Below are 19,576 nucleotides of genomic sequence, written 5' to 3'. Positions count from 1 at the left end.
GATTGCAAGCAGTCGAAAGTACTTCACCTCCTCATCCATGGAAATGTCCTGAGAGCATCATACAGACTGGATTCTTGTCAGATCAGGAGAAACCCCAAGGAGATTTCCCACTAAATGGTTTTGAACAAAACACGTTTTCCACTGTCAAATCTTTCCAGTTGATGCCTTTCAGATGCCTATCCATCAAATTTTACAGCCATCTCAACCAATCGTTCCGGATTCTCTATCTATATTAAAAAAGAAGATGTTTTTGTCTGTCTGAGGGTGTGTTTGCATTTTTCTCAGAGATCGCTGAGCAGATCTTCGTCAAACTTTCAGAGGTTTATCAATGAGTTCCGAAGAATGTTTTGGGCAAAATGAATTTGGAAATTTTGAAAGAAAACACAAAAAGTAGAATTTTTTTTTTTTGATCGCTCTATCGTGCATAAGCCTTTGTAGCGATGTGATAAGCAATATTAAATGATCCCCAACACCATTCCTTAGTGAATGTAGGGAATTGTTTTTGGTCCCCACAAAAAAGAAAGAAAAAAAAAATATTAAATTCCTTCAAAATGCCAACAAGATTACAACAGCAATGGGCAATGCTGGGTACTACTGCTAGTTCTTTATATATCTGAAAAAACGAGAATAGGTCATGTTGAAGTAATCTGTGTATCAAAATGGAGTTATTCAGCATGTCAGGGCTTATGCAGAGAGCAGTCGGGGTGCTTATGCATAGAGCAAGGTAAGAGCCGCATTGGTGTACCATGATGGACCGTGAAAAACTATTCATCTGACAGTTTGTTGTCGTATTTTTATTTAACTCCTTGACCCGTAACACAGAGTTAGACAACAAAATTGTTGTCCTTCCTGCTCAAGTATGTGAGGTAAGGCATTAGGATTCATGGATAGTGACCATGTTGGTAAATGGAGACGTGCAAATTACCCTGACTTTTCGGCTTGTCATCGCATGTTTTTATGAACCCCACAACTGCGAGGTCAGTTTTAGCTCTGATGACGAATGTTATTATTCCAGCTGCAGTGCCCCCTCTTTTGTGTACATGTGCTGCAGGACTATTAGTGGATTTCTGCTTTTATTTATACTTCCTCCAATTTGTTCGATATTTTGATTCAATAAAAACATTTCTTCACTAATGCTGTGATGTCAAATTGGACTATCTGGTGTTTGTTTCAAATAAGTATATTTGAAATTGACTTTTGTTTTAATCTACAATATTTAAATATCATACTTTATCTTTTATTTCTGCATGTAGAATTACATCATTTTATGCTGCTGTCCCCCCCCCCCCCTTTCCACCATCAATCCCTACTGTATGATTCTTGCTACTGTTGCCCAGGTTGTCTCTCTGAACATATATTTTTTATATTCGTATGTTCATTGCAGGAGCAGTGGCTCACCATGGTGACACCTTGGCTGACAGGATCTTGGACCTTTTGCCCAGGTTGCCTGGTGGTCACACAGCTGATGTGGCTGTAAATATTGTCGCTCTGACATCCGTTGTTCCTGGTGACTGGGGTCCTGAAGTTGTCGTGCCTGGTTGCGTTGCACAGTCACAGTAAGACCCCTGCAATTCTGCCATCTTCTTCTTACTTTACTTTGGGATGTAATTTAAGTTTTTCACAAATGCTTGTACAGTATTATTTTGTACAGCCTTGTTCCCATTGCAAAACATGTTCATGGTTCTGTTTCTTTCTCGTTCTATTCATGGTGGCATCCACACCCCAACAGATAACAATGATTTTAAAATTCTTGATACTGTTTGATGCAGGAGTGTGAAATTCGTAGTGCTGAGGTGCTGCACAAAATGCTCATGAATAAAGAGAAGAGCAAGGTAGTAGGGATCTGTGTAACAACTTCAAGGACCGATTCGGAGGAATCATCAGTGCTATTTATTGAGATCTATGAATCGAGGTGGAGTGACAACATGTTTGAGGTGTCCTTGAGGTGAAATGTTGTCACCTAGTTTTTGATGGCAGGAAAATTCCAGGACCTGTAGAACAGATGCTGTGTGAGCACAGTAGACAGAAACACAGCAATACATCCACATTTGCATTGGCAGTACCAGCCCACATGTTATCAGCTGCTGAACTCGTTGTGATGAAATATTAGTTCAGAAAAGGCTAGGAACCTGGTTTATGACCATCACTCCATATTTTTCCATCATCTTCTTAGCTTATTTTAATTGCTATACTCCAAGGTTTTTTATTTTTTATATGCATGGTCAAAGGTTATGGCAAAGAGCTAAGAGTTCTTCTGCTGTGTCCTCGATGAGCCATGTAAAGTGTTGTTCTTTATTTATTTATTCATTTATTTATTTATTTTAAATATGCTCTTTATTCAACTTCTGGCAATTTGCTTTCTTCCTTGCTGACATATTCTGGATATAGATTAATTGTTGGGACATTTGACAAGGGAGAGGGTTTTGGCAGATGGTGATAACTTTGTGTGTGTGTGACACTCCTTATACATAATGTTTGTTGCTATTTGGTACAGTTCTTACATTTCGGTCATATGCCTGTGAGTTTGTTACCTTTTATGTGAACGAAAGTCTGTTTCGTTATTTATTTGTTCAAATTGAATTTCCAACCTACCGAGTTCTGTACTTTCCTTTTTAATTGGAAACAAATGTTATCTGCTTGTCCTAAGCTTCAATAATTGCATGGCATACTTTGATGCCCTTGGAACATAGTTGCAATGTACACTACTTCTTATGAGGGATTTGGGGGGGGGGGGTGGGTAGGGAAAATGGGTGAGAGGATTAATGCACATTATTGACTGATACTTATTAGATGAGGACTGACTGTTACATATTAGATGATGATTGATTAGTGGTAAATACTGCTACCATATTTTCATATGGATGACAAATAGAGAGCCCCTAATACTATTTTGATGCAATAAATTGACTGTGTTAAATACAGAATGGTCTGAATGGTAAAGGTGGCAAAAGCAATGTGAACATCTGTACGAAAGGGAAGAGAAAAACAAAACACTCTCCAAGAACATCGTTCTAATGCATTAAATACCATGAGTGCATGCTTACTGCTTTGCTTCCTGTTTGGATAGCTTCAGCAGCGCATACTCGGGTGTATTTTAATTACCGAGGATTAAAGGTCACAAGTAAAGGATCATGGAGGTGTTGATCATGGTGTCACCTTTGCTTGAAATCGTGAGGACAACACACCACATACTCGTTTACCTATGACCATGCAACCTTGTTGGCTTAAATACTGTTTTAAACCTCTTATCTTGGTAAAGCACTGTTTGCGTCCCATCACAGTTGAAAGTGCTTGATCTGTGAGCAGTAATGTGTGTGTGCCACACGAGAACCTTTCCTCTGCTGTGCTGCCTCACCAACCAGGAGGTGGGTTTGCGGTCACCAATATATATCTAAGTGAGTAGGGCAGCACCCGGGGGAAACTCACGGGCATAGGTAGTCTGACATTTGGACATCATGAGTTAGATGGGTAGTTTTCCAAAAAGAGTACTGGCATTTCGTCAGATCCAGAAATGGTGTATTGTAAACAATTTATTTACGTCACATAATATGTGAATACCTGACCATGCACATGTGAAACATAGCTTGTTTATATATCCTGTATTCCATGTTTTTTTTTTTCACCAGTGTATAGCATAAAAGATGGTCTAAAGGACAGGTTGGATTTTTCACTAGTAACTATTTGCATGTGGCTTCACAGAAACGTGCTGTTGGCCATGACCGTGGCCCATCATTGTTCATTGTTTATTGTTTTTCCTATTTGGAGGCAAGTAGGTATGTTCGGCATGGCCTTCAATGATTGTTTTGGAATGTATTGTGTTCCAGCTTGTTTGTAAGGTCGATATTTATTGGCCAAAATGAATTCTCGCTGGTGGAGTGTGGTTTTATTAACTTTTTGAAAATGGCGACATCAAGAGAGGACATGAGCGATTATGACAACGGCAACGATTTAAGCGATTTATACAGCAAGTGATTCGGAGTTTTCGAAAAGCATTTTGTCCAGTGATACTTCAGATGATGTTGACCAAGCTGGTGATGTTGACGTACAGTTTGTCCAGTGATACTAAAACGTATAAAAGTAACCGTTTTTACCCATCAGTTATAAAATTGAGTGGAGTAATGTTGATCTTGTGCATGAGAAATTGTAATGCATGATATGACTTTTGACCCAATTTATAGTTTGTGGTATAAAAGGTGGAGAACTCCTTCAAAAAACACAACAACAATATATCTTGCGTTTTATTCAGTTTGCCTGAAAAAAATACCATATTTTCATTTCGTATGCTTGAAAAATTCAACACTCAAACAGTTAAAGATTTCAAATATTAATCATGACTGTTTTCTTTCCCCTGTATTGGTTGTAATCAAAATGTACCTTTCTTTCATGATAGACGACATGTTGTTCAGGTTTCAAATGTACATATACTCTTGAGTGTACCAAATCTCTCTTTGAGAGGTGTATAGGCAATAGACCGCTGCCTCAGTCACTCCTGAAAATAACATACATTACCACATTTTCTCTGCATGGGTTGTAATCAAAATATACCTTTCTTTCCTCTGAATGGGTTGTAATAAAAATGTACCTTTCCTTCATGATAGAAGACCCGTTGTTCGGTCTCCTAAGGCCTTGGTCACATTTGCCACGGCGGCCGTGGGGTCTCCAAAATCTGCGGCCACTAGCAATTATACGGCGGCCGCAGTATTTCCACGGTCACACAATGTAGCAGTCACATATGTTTTTATTTTTCGGGTAGCCGCACGGCGTATTTAGAAAACATGGGGGTGCTGTACGGTCTTTGATTTGATGTCGCACGGTGACCTTCGTTACCGTCCGTCTGGCCGCACATTCGGCTTAGGGTCGCCTTGCGGGCACCTTGCATCTGCCTTGAAAATTATATGGCCGCTGCAGGAACGCCCTAAGGTCACCGTGCGACATCAAATCAAAGACCGTACGGCACCCCACGTTTTCGGTTTCCACAATTTATAAATACGCCATGCAGCTCCCCGAAAAATAAAAACATATGTGACTGCTACATTGTGTGACCGTGGAAATACTGCGGTCGCTTTATAATTGCTCGTGCCCGTACATTTTGTAGACCCTCCGGCCGCCGAGCCAAATGTGACTAAGGCCTTACCTCATGTTTTCACCTTCATTTGTGATGTTTGTTTTTTTAATCATCTTGTGTTTTAATTAATAACAAAAAAGCAATCCGATCACATGGTGTGACGGACTGTCGGGCAAGGATTGAATTCCACAGCAAAACCAGTTGTAATTTGGAATATCCATGATTACGTCAGCCCGATGCGTTTGTATGAAAGTGATTGTGGTTCTGCAGGCGTCATGTTTGATGAGCTGCCCTGGGGGCAGCGCTCTCACAGAGTGCACGAGCGATCGGAACCCAGGCCGGAGCTCGAGCCTGTGTGAACCTTTGGATTGGTGATTGTACCAGTTTACATACAATACACCGCCACCGAAGGTCATTTACTCATCTTATTTTACCTTAAGGCCCGGTCACACCTTGACGTTTTAGCCAACGTATGCCGATTTTTGAATTTTTTTTCTAAAACGCTGGCACACGTTGAATACGTTATGGGTAAGTTTTGATAACATTGAGAGCACGCTGAAAAACACTGCCATACGTCGTTGTACGTTGGCTTTAAACGTTGTACTTTTTGGTTGTCTTATTTCACGACGTATGCCGGCGTATGGCTCGCACGTTCCGCTACGCTGGCCACAGGTTGTATGCACGGTCTGCGATCGTTGACAGACGTCAACACATGCTACTTGTAAGTTAATCATAAGTTGAGACACGCCTAGGTAATGTTTAGCGTACCCGAAAGTTATTTCTAACCTATGATTAATGTGTTGTTGGCACGTTACGCAATCGTTGCCACACATCGACAGACGTTACTTTTAAGTTACTCATAGGCTGAAAGACGTCGGTATAATGGATCGTCCTTGCGTCAGCGTCCACAGCCACGGCGAGGACACTTATTTGCAGCATTCTTCAAACTTTTCTTCGGCATGACGAGGATGTTCACACTTCGATGTCTAGCTTGGCTATGATTCCAATTGTCCATCGGCAGCGTCTATTTAAAATAGTCGAGTTTGAGCGTTTTAACACGTTCAGAAGAAACGCTTCAAATTTCCAAACCCCAGCGTCAAAAAACAAAGGCGAGTGACAGCAATTTAAATCGTTCATTGTAAACAATGAAAATAGCTGAGTGGTACCGTTTAAAAGTCGTTGAGTGTAAAAAAAAAAAAATCCAATTGTTGAGCGCAAGCGTCTACTTTCAATAGTGGAGATGCAGCCATTTAAATCGTTGAGTTTATCATTTAAATCGTTAAACACAAGGACGATCCATCATAACCCACATCCTCCCCCTCACACTCACCTACTACTGCCAACATGAACAAACTACTACTACTACTAATACTAATACTGATACTGTTACTGCTGACATGGACATGGACTCGAAAACACTGTTGGGTTCCCAGTTTATGAGCAGCATTTTTATATACCAATTCCCAAAACCGCTGGGAACACGTCTTTATATGGCAGTTGTAAGCTAGAAAACACGTGAATTTTTTTTTTTTTGTCGACCGGAAGACATCATTGGAATACGTCTACATACGTCGATGTGTGTTGGGACTACGTAAAGAATTGGTTCAAAGCACGTCAAACATAAGTTAGAAATAAGTTTCACGTAAGAAAGACATTACCGCGACGTGTTTCGACTTATGAGTAGCTTATAAGTAGCCTTTGTGGACGTGTGTAAGCATCCACATATCGTGTGTACAACCTATCCCCATCGCATGCGGAACGTGTGTCATACGCCGAGTACATCGCAAAATTTTGAACAAGTTTAAAATTTCTTGATGTACTCTACTTACTACGACGTATGATAGCGTACTTTAGCGTTGTACTCACGTATACCAAACTTACTCATACCGTATTTGACGTGCCCCAACGTTTTAGACACATTTTTCTTAGGTCGGCATACGCTGGTAAGATCGCCAAGGTGTGACCGCGATGTTGACACTTCCATTTCTACGGCATTTATGATTCGAATCGTTGTGCATCAGCCTTTTAATAGGCTACGTCACGACATCGTCGGCGATGCGTGCAACACGCTATGCCTAAGTTAGACTATCGTTGGGCATCGGTTGTGTAGGCCAACAACAGGTTCAGCATTCGTTGGTATAAGTTATCTATAACACAACGAAACGCTCTGTGTCCATTACCAATGCGTTCTACATAAGACCAAGTCGCTATGAATACGTCCGAATCTTTAAAAAAAAAACATCAAAAGTTCAACGTAAGCCGGCATTTTAGATACATTTTAATACATTGCCATCGCTGGCTAAAACGTCAAGGTGTGACCGGGTCTTTAAACATGGGGAATTTCAGTTTAAAGTGTCTTGAAAGTGGGTTTTCTTTGGGTCCACGAACGGATTAATTCACTCCATTATTTCTTAATGGGAAAATATTTTTGGAATCGGAACTTTTTGCAATCCGAACAGCCTCCTGCAACGAATTAAATTGGGATTCTGGGGGCACCACTGTGTATAGGCAAACACCTGTACTCCGATCTCTCGCGGTAGCACACGGTGGACGCACGGTCAACGCAGACTGCCACGGAGGCCGTACATAGGTGCACGGCGGGCGTAGGGGAACCGTGCGTCGACCCTGCGTTACCCGCAGGTGGTCACACAGACCGCAAGGCCACCGTACGGCGACTGTGGAAATAGTGCAGCCGCCGTAATTTTTCTGGGGTTGGGAAAATTCATTTTTCATTGAGAAGAGCTTACGGCAGCCGCACGAATAACGCGAGCCCACCGTACACCCTACGTACGGTCGACGTGGAACACATCTACGTCATCGCTTGGCTTGTCAAATTGCTACGGCGAACGTAGAAATGAAAATAAGTTATAACTCCGCGCTATAATTCCACGGCGCCCCTACGGCCTGTAAAATATAGCCAAACGGCGTAGGGCCTCCCTGAGGCCACCTCAGTTTCTCTGTAGCCGCCGCACGTTTCTGCCAATTCAGAGGGCGTACGGCCGCCATATCCTCGCGTTGAGCAAATGTGACCAAGGCCTAATGCACACAAGCGGCCCAAAGCCTAAGGCCATAGTCCCGGTTGTGTAAAATTCCCTCATCCTTGAGGAAGGATTTCCCCTTTAGGTACACTGTGATTTCTTATCGAAGGATTTATTTTTATGGCTGTTATATAAACAGCCCTTTGGAAATCCTCAAGTAAGGATTTCTTTAAGGTTGAGGAAATCCTTTGAAGCCGTTGCTGTGCTGGGCAACCAATCGGATTAGAGAAAGGAAGAGGTGTCCGAAAATTTTGACTACTGGGAAAACCACGCCCTCAGCACGTCTTGCTCGAACCGGGTCACTCTCCCGACTGCGGTAGAGTTCCAACTACCGACTACCAACTCTGGTTCGGGTGCAGCCGAGCGGAAACTGCCAAAGCCGTGCCGGCTGGAATGAATGGATTATCGGGGCTAAAACCCCGCCTAAACTCAGATCCGAACCATGCTGGACCAATTCAAGAAGGGATAGAAATGGACTGGGAATATTTCTAACAAGTTTATTTACAATAAAAAGGCAAAGGCAAGACTTTAACGCGAATATGCAAGAAGGAATATTTACAATGAGCAAAAACACTTATTCAGATTTACTTACAAGACGGGCCCACATGCAGACACACACACAAAATGAAAAGAAACCAAGAGTCTTTATTGGACCCTCACAGCCGTGGAGAGAGACAAGCTGGGGGTCAGAGTTCGGTGGTGTACCTGACCGTCGGATGAAGGGCATGCACCACAATGCGGCACCTGACAAAGGTCGTTTGTCCAGTCCCCAGTCGCACGTAGGGACTCGTGGTTTGTGGCGGAGCTCGGGTGGTGAACAATCGGGGTCTACGGAGGGAGGTCAGGGTCACTCTATCCTTCCTTAAAACTCCTCGTAGCAGCCACCGTGAAACTTCAGAACCCCGTACAGCCACCGTGAAACAAAACTGACTGCTTACAGCCACTGTGAAAGCAACCTCGACCGGACCCTTTCTACAGAGAGTCTCGGAGATTTTTATTGGCCTCTCTCCACGGGGAGGGGCCCTTGGCGAAAACGCACCTCGCTGTCCGCCTCTGATTGGACAGGGTCCTCCGGCCCACCTTTCCGGGGCGGGGCCTCAGCCCCTGCCAGGAGATCCCAGTTACTCCTCCATGTGGCTTTGCTCTCGACGAGTAACAGTGTTAGCGTCGCGAAGGTCATTGTACAAGAGTTACAATGTTCATGGGAGCCGAGAACTGGAACTGCGAGACCCCCCTCTTGGCAAGTCAAGGTACGAGCAGCCAGCGGGTGGTGATGGAGCGTGATGGGCCGAAGGGGTCATGCAGATGGGATGGTTTATTAGATGTAATAACCTAACTAAAAGAAATCGCAACACACGCCTTTGATTCTCCCACGAGACAAAAGGAAGGGGATCTGACTACACACATACTTAACGACATAACTGACTTTTGGGACATCTATATGTTGAATGCAAATGGTTTCCAGATCCGTAACAATACTCTGGGATTGTCTCCGTTTTATGGAGTTTATAAATTATTTAAGACATATTGTTGTGGAAATGAGTCCTGGGCAATCAAAGATCCTTGGTATCATTCTAGTTATTCCTTAGTACGTGTTTTAGATCAAGGTAATATCATCATAGACGTCAAGCGGGTTGAGGTGATATCTGAAAACACGTTCGTGATGTCTTGTGCGGCAATAATCCTCCTTTTCATGACCATTTTCTATGAAAAGTGCGATTTGGGAACTCAAAGGTTGGTGTTTAAGGACAGGGCAGTGCTCCCTTTAATTTTTTTGGAAGGTTTTGAGGAAAAACTTTAGGAAACTTCGAATATACAACGATCGTCAAATTGAGGAAATACTGAAGGGGAAACTTGAGGAAATATTTAAGTAACTCCTCAAATCTTTCCTTAAGAATGCTTTATGCAACCGGGCCATAGGCCAGAAGCTTGAGGCCGATAAGTAGCGACCAACATAGTGGATATTTGATTTGATTTTTTTTTAGGTTACAATTGCAGGTGGAGTCAGGCCAGTAAGCCAAGCTCTGCCCTGGATGGACAGAGCTTCAGAGGGACTGGTGGAGAATATTATAGTTGATATTCCATAGCGATGGTGTGAAAAAGAGTCAGCCTTTGATTAGTTTGCTTTTCGTACCATTGCAAAAGAGCTTTTGATCTGGTGTCATTTGATGAAGCAAATGTAAGACATGCCAATTTCAACAAAAGCTAGTATTTCTTGGCCCCAACTAATTAGCTCGGTACAATAATTAAGAATTCAGGGTACTCATTTTCTGTTGCAGGGGATCTGCCCAGCTATTTTGTGCCATCGAGTGTTTTCTTCATGTTTATTGCTCAATTTTGACTGTCTTTTGAAATATATTTTCATTTGAATAAAAAGGACCATTTTCAGGCCTTAACACCCTTTTATTGGTCTCCTCCCGGTTTCACTGGAGGGGACTATGTTTGCTCTCCATCTCTCTGTCCTTCCCACCTGTGGTTTTTCACACTTTTTCCCATACCCTTTAACATATTCATATTAAACTTGGGACATGGCTGTATTATGATAAAGTCACAGAACACGTTTGTGAAAAATTGACGAAACGCTCTGAAACTCAGAGCTATTTCTAGCCCTCGGCTAGAGGGTATTGCGTTTGAGTCAGTCTGTGTTTGTCTGTTTGCTTTTCTGCACGTTACTTTCATATTTTTCTCCGCAACCGCTTGTCGGCTTGAGAGGAAATTTTCACCAGAGGTGCGACTACCCACGTAGAATGTTTTAATTATAATTACGAGAAGCACCCGCTCCCTGTGGGAGCCGTCAAGGGTGGTCATGTTATTATATTTATGCCTATTCTACTCCAAGGGGTCCCAGGATTACACACCCAAAAAATGGTTGCGATCGGTTCAGCCGTTTTTGCAGTACCTCGGAACAGACAGACAGACAGACGGTGAATTTATTAAGATGACATCATAGGTCAAATGGTGTGGCAGCCATGTTGGAAAAACAGAAAAACTTTGTACCTAAAATCTCTGATAACTCTGAAACTGCACCAAGGAAGTAATTGAAACTTGGCACATGGCAAGTACTCATGGGGAATAAATGTGATTTTTGTTTTTTCGTTATGATGTCATAACGAAGGCACCGATGATATCATAATTGCATATGTAGAACGCTACATCCGATTAGTATGAAAAATTTTGAGGGTCATCTAGGGATAAAATGGTCTACAGAAATTTTTTTATGATGTCCATTGGTCACGTGATTCGGCAGCCATATTGTTTTTGAAACAAAACATTCAAAAATCATCTTCTCTGAAGTGGCTGAACAGATCGAGGCGAAACTTTACATGTATGACTGCCTATCCATGAGGAACTAAAGGTTCACACATATGATGTCATAGGTCACATGAATTGGCAGCCATATTGGATTTACCCTAAATCCCCCAAAAACCTTATTCTCCAGAACGACCGAAGAGGTCGAGGGGAAACTTCACAGAAATGTTACCCAAGCCTGGGTGTACAAGTTTGTTAAGGAATAATTGATCGGGCACATGGTTTGGCAGCCATATTGGATTGAAGAAAATATTAAATAAAGTTTTCTCTGGAACCGCTTAATCAATCGACATGAAACTTTACAATTATGATCAAGGTGTGATGGGGAATACATGTTTTAAATTTCAACTTGATTGGACACATGGTCTGGCAACATTAATTATTTGTTCTTTTGATCTGGGTTCTTTTTGATTTTTACTTACGAAATTTTTAGATTTTGTAAGTATATTGATGACTTCCGTCATCTGTTTGTGTGTTTGTTTGTTTGTTTGTTTGTGTGTGTGTGTGTTTGTGTGTGTTTGTAGGCACGATAACTCGAACGGAAGAAGCTACCAATGTCAAATTACACCACGTGATTCAGGAGGGCGATGGCTAGTGCTGATAAGATTTTGGTCAAAATCGGTCAAAGGTCAAGGTCACAGTGAGGTCAAAAATTCGATTTTTTGATGGTTTGGTACAGAATCATCGTAGAAACTTCTGGTTTGCGTCGTTACCTTCTCTAGAGACAGCTTTTATTGGACAAGGTCAGAGGTCAAGTTGACGATTTCGTCAGTACCAGTCTATGACTGCCTGTTTTAATTATTGGGTCCGTCTGTCTGTCTTTTTTTTTTTATTGGACTGGTCACCATTTCGGCGCAGGCTACTCAAATGGCCCAATCATCCCTGCAAGCTGGTACTCATTTTGCCAACCTCAGAAAGATGACAGGCAGAGTCAACCCCACCTGGTATTAATTCAAAAGCAAAGCAGGATTTGAACTCAGGACCCTAGGATCCCAAGCCCACCACCCTAACCATTAAGCCAACACCAGGCATGATTTGAATTGAATCTTCTGCCCTGACCCCATCCCACTGCTTTACACCCATTGGCTGGACAGCTGGCCTGTCTCCACTCCAATAAAATCAGGGGCTGGCATTGCATGAAACATCACAGATCAGCAGGTCTTTGCCCTGAGAGTTAGTCCATGGCCCAGTGCAATTGGAATGATCCCAGGTATATAACCTCAGACCATATTTGGTGGAGAACTGAGGTATGTGACGCCGACAAAATGATTAGATTTTAGTGAAGATCCGAATGCAGATCTGAGAATTTAAAAAATGATTCTTCACCATTGAGTGATGGGGCAGTATATCAGAGCAGGGGTTTCGAGGCCAGAGAGGAGACGGTAGAAGACAGACCACTGACCTACCTGCGGTGAGAGAGTGAGAGACCTAAAGACAGCCTCATCACAGGAGATACCAATGATCCTAAATGCCTTGGTTTCCACAGTGTGAAGCCGAGAAAGGTGAGAGGCAGGAGCAACAGCCCAGAGAGGAGAGCAGTACTCCATCGAGCTGTGGATGAAAGCTTTGTATGTGGTCAGGAGTTCAGGTGTGCCAAGGAAAAACTTTGCACGACGGAGGATGCCCATTCGGTGACTAGCTTTTGAGGCCAGCTTGGAAGTGTGGCTTTCCCAGGAAAGATCATGGCAGATCGTGAGACACACCCAACTTGTCTACAAAGTTTCTGTGGAATAATCCATCACCTTTTGAGATATTGTGCTCTTTATCGTTTTTGGCCCTATCTCAATGGTGAAGAATCACTTAAATTCTTGAATTCAGATGAGGATCTTCTCCAAAATTGAATCAATTATTCGAAGTGGTATTCCCAACATGTCCAACAAGTTTTGTCAGAATCCGTTCATAACCTTTTGAGATATTGTGCTGTCTATCGTTTTTTTTTCCCCATTTCTGAATGGTGAAGAGTCACTTGAAAAACATTCGGATCTTCACAAAATCGAATCGATTAGTCCTTGTCACACACGCAATATGTCTACCAAGTTTCAGCCGAATCCATCCACAACTTTTTGAGATATCATTTTTAACCCGATCTCTCAATGGTGAAGAATCAGTTAAAATATTAAATAACTCTCGTATGCAGATCTGGATTCGGATCTTCACCAAAATTGAATCAATTCTTCATAGTGGCATTCCCAACCTGTCCACCAAGTTTCATCGGAATCCATCCATAACCTTTTGAGATATTGTCCTACGAGGTCCGTCAAAAAGGAACGGGACTGAGCCTGCTGTGTGCTCCACTTACACAACTTGAATGAACGGGTTGCGTCAGTCTTTCGCAACATTCCAGCAATATATATGATTGGTGAAGGTTGATTGTACTCATTGTGTGATGTTTTTTACAGGTCGTGCTTTACACGTTGTCTCGTCTGAGTTTAGTGAGCAGAGAGCCAATCTGAAGTTTCTTGCCAAGCTTGGCAAAACACCTTCTGAATCATTTGCAATGCTGCATAAAGTCTATGAGGAAGAAACGATGTCACGTACACGTGCATTTGAATGGCACAAGAGGTTCAAAGAGGTATGGGAGGAGGTTGAAGATGATCCACGGTCTGGAAGACTTTCAACAAGCAGGACGGCAGACAATATCGAGCGTGTGAAGCAGATGGTGCGCGCAGATCGTCGACTCACTGTGCAGATAATTGCTGAGGAACTTTCTATCAACAAGGACACTGTCGAGAGCATCATCACTGAAAATCTCGAAATGCGCAAAGTGTCCGCAAAGATGGTCCCCAAGCTGTTGTCCGAGGACCAGAAACAGCAAAGAGTCACTGTCTGTCAAGACATTATCGAGCGCCTCGAGGACAATCCAGACCTGCTCAGGAGTCATTACTGGCGATGAATCGTGGATATTCGAATACGATCCCAAGACCAAACGGCAGAGTCGTCATTGGAAAAGTCCGGCATCACCAAGACAAAGAAATCAAGGATGTCGAAGTCGAAGGTCAAGGTGATGCTCATCACGTTTTTTAACATCAAGGGCATCGTCCACTTCGAGTTTCTACCACAGGGTCAAACAGTGAATAAATACGTGTACAAGGAGATCATTCCAGGACAAGAGGAGGGATCTGTGGGCGAACAACGCCTGGGTGCTCCACCATGACAACGCCCCTGCTCACAGTGCCCTGATCATCTGACAGTTTCTGGTGGAGATGAACGTGCCAACTCTGGAGCAACCCCCGTATTCGCCAGACTTGGCCCCTTGTGATTTTTTCCTATTCCCCAAGATCAATGGGGTGATCAAGGGGACCCAATTTCCTGATATGGAGGCCATCAAAAGGGCCGTGATGAAGGAGCTCCAGAGGATTGCAGAAGAAGCCTTCCAGAGGTGCAACGAAGCGTGGAAGTAGAGGATGGACAAGTGTGTGAGACTGGAGGGAAACTATTTTAAAGGGGACAAGCTGTGATTTCAATATATTTTTTGGAATAAAATTTCTGTGATATCAGTCCCGTTACTTTTTAGACCATTGGCTCTTAACCTGGGGGGCGTGAGTAATTTCCAGAGGGGACGCGAGCCCGGAGAAAAAAGTAGGAATGTCTCGAATTATTTTTGGAATTCTCTTAAGTGTTTGCATAATATCGTGATGAACATAAAAAAAAACAAAAGTAACGCCTATAATAATTTTCGTTTTCTATTCACTACTCGGGCTACTATTTTCTGTATTATAATTAATTTTAAAATTTAACGTCTATCTATAATTCCAGGTGTGTGTGTGTGTGTGTGTGTGTGTGTGTGTGTGTGTGTGTGTGTGTGTGTGTGTGTGTGTGTGTGTGTGTGTGTGTGTGACCGCTGTTTCTCGATAACCGCTGGTCCGATCTAATTGAAACTTGCCAGGTATATTGCTGGGGCCCTGAGGATGTGCCTTTTCAAGGTTTGATATTAATCGGACAAGTGCTTCCCAAGTTATGGCCATTTATTTACCAAACCAATGACAGGACACGTTGTTGCGTGGGCGTGGCCGATGGGGAAGGGAAGCTCAGCTGCGTTCCCCATTACAGGTTGCAACGTACGGACTTCCGGAGAGTGATGACTTCATGTATTCTAATAATTTCTCGATTTCTTATGCGCATTTATAGAAAAACACAATGCCACAAGTTATGATCGTTTTTCTACCGCAAGTTATGATCGTTTTCATACGAGACGGTGCATAAATTTCGGTAACATCAGAGTGCTGATATGCTCCGAACCAGGAAGTAATTTTTTTTTCTCTCTCTTCTCTTCTCTTTTTGTTTTTCCTTGCGATGACATTGCGAAAAGGCAAAATACGTTGGCGCTAATTGAATAATTGGCCATTAAAACCTAAATTGCGAATCATCGTAACTGTGATATGCGAACTTCCGCGTCACGCAAGTCCAGGCACGCGAGAGCGAAGAAACGGCCTGTGTGGTTGTTGTTTGTTGCTCGCGGTTTGAATATTTATTTATAAATTTTTATTTTTTATTTTTACGGGCACGTACTAGTCTATAATTCCAGCTGTGTGTCTGTGTGTCTGTGTGTCTGTGTGTCTGTGTGTCTGTGTGTCTGTGTGTCTGTGTGTCTGTGTGTCTGCGACCGCTGTTTCTCGCCAACCACTGGTCCGATCTAATTGAAACTTGCCAGGAATATTGCTGGGGACCTGAGGATGTGCCTTTTCAAGGTTTGATATTAATCGGACAAGCGGTTCCCAGGTTATGGCCATTTATTTACCAACCAATGACAGGACATGGTGCTATGACGTCACGAGTGTCAATTATTTTATTTTTTTTTGATATGATGTCACAATTGATGCTGGGGACCTGAGTATGTGCCTTTTCAAGGTTTGATATCGTTCTTTTTCACCCGTTTCAGCTGTTTCCCAAGTTATGGCCATTTATTTACCAAACCAATGACAGGACACGGTGCTATGACGTCACAATTGATGTGACAATTATCAATAAATTTTTTTTTGCACGTACGGCCCTGCACGTACGGCCCCGCACGTACGGGCCAATACGTGCGGGGCCATACGTGCAAAAAAAAAAAATAAGATAATTGTCACGTCAATTGTGACGTCATTTGTGACTATAGTGATATATAGTCAATTGTGACTGTAGCACACGATTTGTGTGCTGCAGTGTTCAAGTATCTATGTATAATTCCAGCAATCTCTGTGTGTCTGTCTGTCTGTATGTGTGTCTGCTACCGCTGTTTCTCGACGACCACTGGTCCGATCCAATTGAAACTTGCACAAATGAAACTTGCACAACTTGCACACAACTTGCACAATTGACGTCACAATTCTTTATCTTGCCAAAACGAAGTTTTTGCAAGATATGTTAGTCAGCTTGTATGTTTTTTTTTTGTTTTGTTTGTTTGTCTGTAATCACGTATAAAAAATTCTGCAGAGCACAGTTATCAGTGGAAATTTTTGTAACTTCGCATATCAGAGGCCTATAGAGGTCCCTTTCAGCGCATAAAATTTTGAAGGTCAAGGCCAAAGATCAAGGTCACTTTGTCACAAATCAGGGGAGTCGACGAAACCCTTATTTTTTTGAGTAATTTTGATCGGATCGTCTTCAAACTTCATGGGAATATAGTTCATGGTCTGGTGCTCAGCTGATTAATTTTTGGTGGCAATTGGCCTTGACCTTCATGGTTAGCCCCTCAGGTCAAACATATTTGACCCCAGGGTCAAATTTTCAAGTTTTAGGAACCATATCGTGTAGTACCTCAAATTGAACACCTCGATGAGTGCTTTCTAGATATGTCAAGCTTGAGACATTATGACGTCATTTGGTGACGTTATGAGGCAAAAGCATATTTTTCATGGTTACTCTGTAGAACGATTCTCATCGGAATCTCTCGTAGGCAGATATTCCTCAAGGAGTCGCTCCTGGTGGATAGCAGCTCTGTTCACCTCAGTGTGACCTTAAAGAAGTCACACGTGGTCACCTTTTGGCAAGATACGGGTCACTCTGCAGGTGACATTGGTTTATTATTTTTTTTGCACATACGGCCACGCACGTACGGGCACGCACGTGCGGGGCCGTACGTGCAAAAAAAAAAAGATTATTGATAGAATAATTGTCACGTCAATTGTGACGTCATTGTGACTATAGTGATATATAGTCAATTGTGACTATAGCACACAATTTGTGTGCTATAGTGTTCAAGTATCTATGTATAATTCCAGCAATCTCTGTGTGCCTGTCTGTCTGTCTGTATGTGCGTCTGCTACCGCTGTTTCTCGACGACCACTGGTCCGATCCAATTGAAACTTGCACAATTGAAACCTGCACAACTTGCACAATTGACGTCAGAATTCTTCTTCTTCTTCTTTTTTGCACGTACGGGCACATACTAGTTTATTGAGATTTAATATTAAATTTTTTTTTCTTCCACAGATTTGCAGTACCCATTTCAAACTAAAACAATCGCAATGAGTGCAAAAAAGGGGAAGTATCTTGACGAATATATTCGATTTGGATTTGTGTCCCTCCAAAAGGGTGACACAGAGGTACCTAAGTGCATAATATGCTACAAGACTGAACAATGATGGCATGCGGCCCACACGCTTGGAACACCACTTGAAAACAATGCATCCTGCTCTAGCTGCCAAACCCAAGGCATTCTTTGAAACAAAAAGGCAGTCCTTGAAGCTAACAAAAAGGCAGTCCTAGCTAAGATGGACAGCAGTGGAGCATTTCGGCAACAGACGTCAAAGGATGTTGAGGCTTCCTATGAGATCGCCATCTTGATTGCAAAGAGTAAAAAGAGCCATAACATCGGAGAGACTCTTAAAACCAAGTGTACTGCGTGCAGCAGAGAACGTTCTGGGGAAGGATAGTGCAAACAAGCTTTCCCAAATCTCTCTATCAAATGACACCGTCAAGGGAAGGGATCGATGAAATGTCTCAAGACATCAGAGATCAAGTTATCGACCAAGTAAGAGCTTCTCCTGTATTTGCCATCCAGTGGACGAAACGACTGATGTTGCTCAGTGTTCTCAGCTGCTGATGTATGCTCGTTTCGTGTCAGGCAATAGTGTAATAGAGGAAATGCTCTTCTGCCATTCCATGGAAAGTTATACAACAGCAACAGATATTTTTCAAGTGGTATCAAACTTCTTCCAGGAAAAACAACTTTCGTGGGACTCGCTGGTCGGGGTGTGTACTGATGGAGCACCAGCCATGCTTGGTTTGCAATCTGCTTTCATAACAAGAGTGCAAGAAAAAAGTCCATCTGCTATAGGTACGCACTGCATCCTTCATTGTGAAGCCTTAGCATCCAGAACTCTACCTGCTGAAATGAGGGATGTCATGAACCTGGCTATCAAGGTCGTCGACTTCATCAAAGCTGGAGCCTTAAACAGTCATCTCTTCAAACAGCTGTGTGTGGATATGGATTCTGAACATCAAGCCTTGCTTTTCCACACAAACGTACAATGGCTTTCGAAGGGAAACATGCTTGGACGGCTTTATGAACGGCGACAAGAAGTGGCAACATTTCTAGATTCGCAGCAGGAAGCAGATATCCATGACAAGTTTGAGCCTGAAGAACTTATGCTATCTCTAGCTGACCTGGTGGACATCTTTGAAGTGCTGAATGCCATCAACCTCAAACTACAAGGGAAAAACATCAACATAATCGTGCACCGTGATGTCATTCAAGCCTTCATAGCCAAACTCGACCTCTGGAAATGTCGAATTCAGGATGGAAATACAGGCAGTTTTGCTAACTTGGATTCTGCTCTCATTCACAGTTACCTTGATTCCGAGTTAAAGAAACAAATAATTACTCATCTGACTGAATTGAAAGCAGAATTCATCAGATACTTTCCGGATATAGATGAGAAGCGCGAAGCCTGGAAATTCATTAGAAACCCATTTCAAATGTGAAGTAGCTGATATTTCAGACGAAGTGCAAGAGGAGTTTCTTGAGTTAAAGTTCAACTCCTCCGCTGAAGACTTCAAAAAACTGGATCAAAAAAGTGGATTAAAAAAACTGGAGTGGGGGAGTTTGGCAGGCATGCAGGCTAGGTATTTCAAACTTTGGCCGACGATCCAATTTCTTAAAATAAACTTTGCTTTCATTGTACTTTTAAGACTTCCTTCTGACATATTTATGAAAATAATTTGTGGCAGACTTCATTCC

The 19,576-nt window shown here is 42.5% G+C and overlaps 1 protein-coding gene across 2 annotated transcripts in view; it reads left to right on the top strand.

The window, feature by feature from the left end:
- SCFD2 (sec1 family domain containing 2) overlaps positions 1–19,576 on the top strand; it is a 178,698-nt gene that overhangs the window by 23,202 nt on the left and 135,920 nt on the right. For both annotated transcript variants that reach the window (XM_085863582.1, XM_085863583.1), the window contains one exon: positions 1,385–1,556. In XM_085863582.1, the coding sequence (XP_085719708.1) occupies positions 1,385–1,556 (172 nt within the window). The remainder of the gene's footprint in view (positions 1–1,384; positions 1,557–19,576) is intronic.

This window comes from Eptatretus burgeri, chromosome 18 (genome assembly GCF_056783735.1).
Source record: "Eptatretus burgeri isolate ZD-2024b chromosome 18, Ebu_testis_v1, whole genome shotgun sequence".
Taxonomy (NCBI): domain Eukaryota; kingdom Metazoa; phylum Chordata; class Myxini; order Myxiniformes; family Myxinidae; genus Eptatretus; species Eptatretus burgeri.
This window is presented reverse-complemented; position numbering and strand designations above follow the sequence as displayed.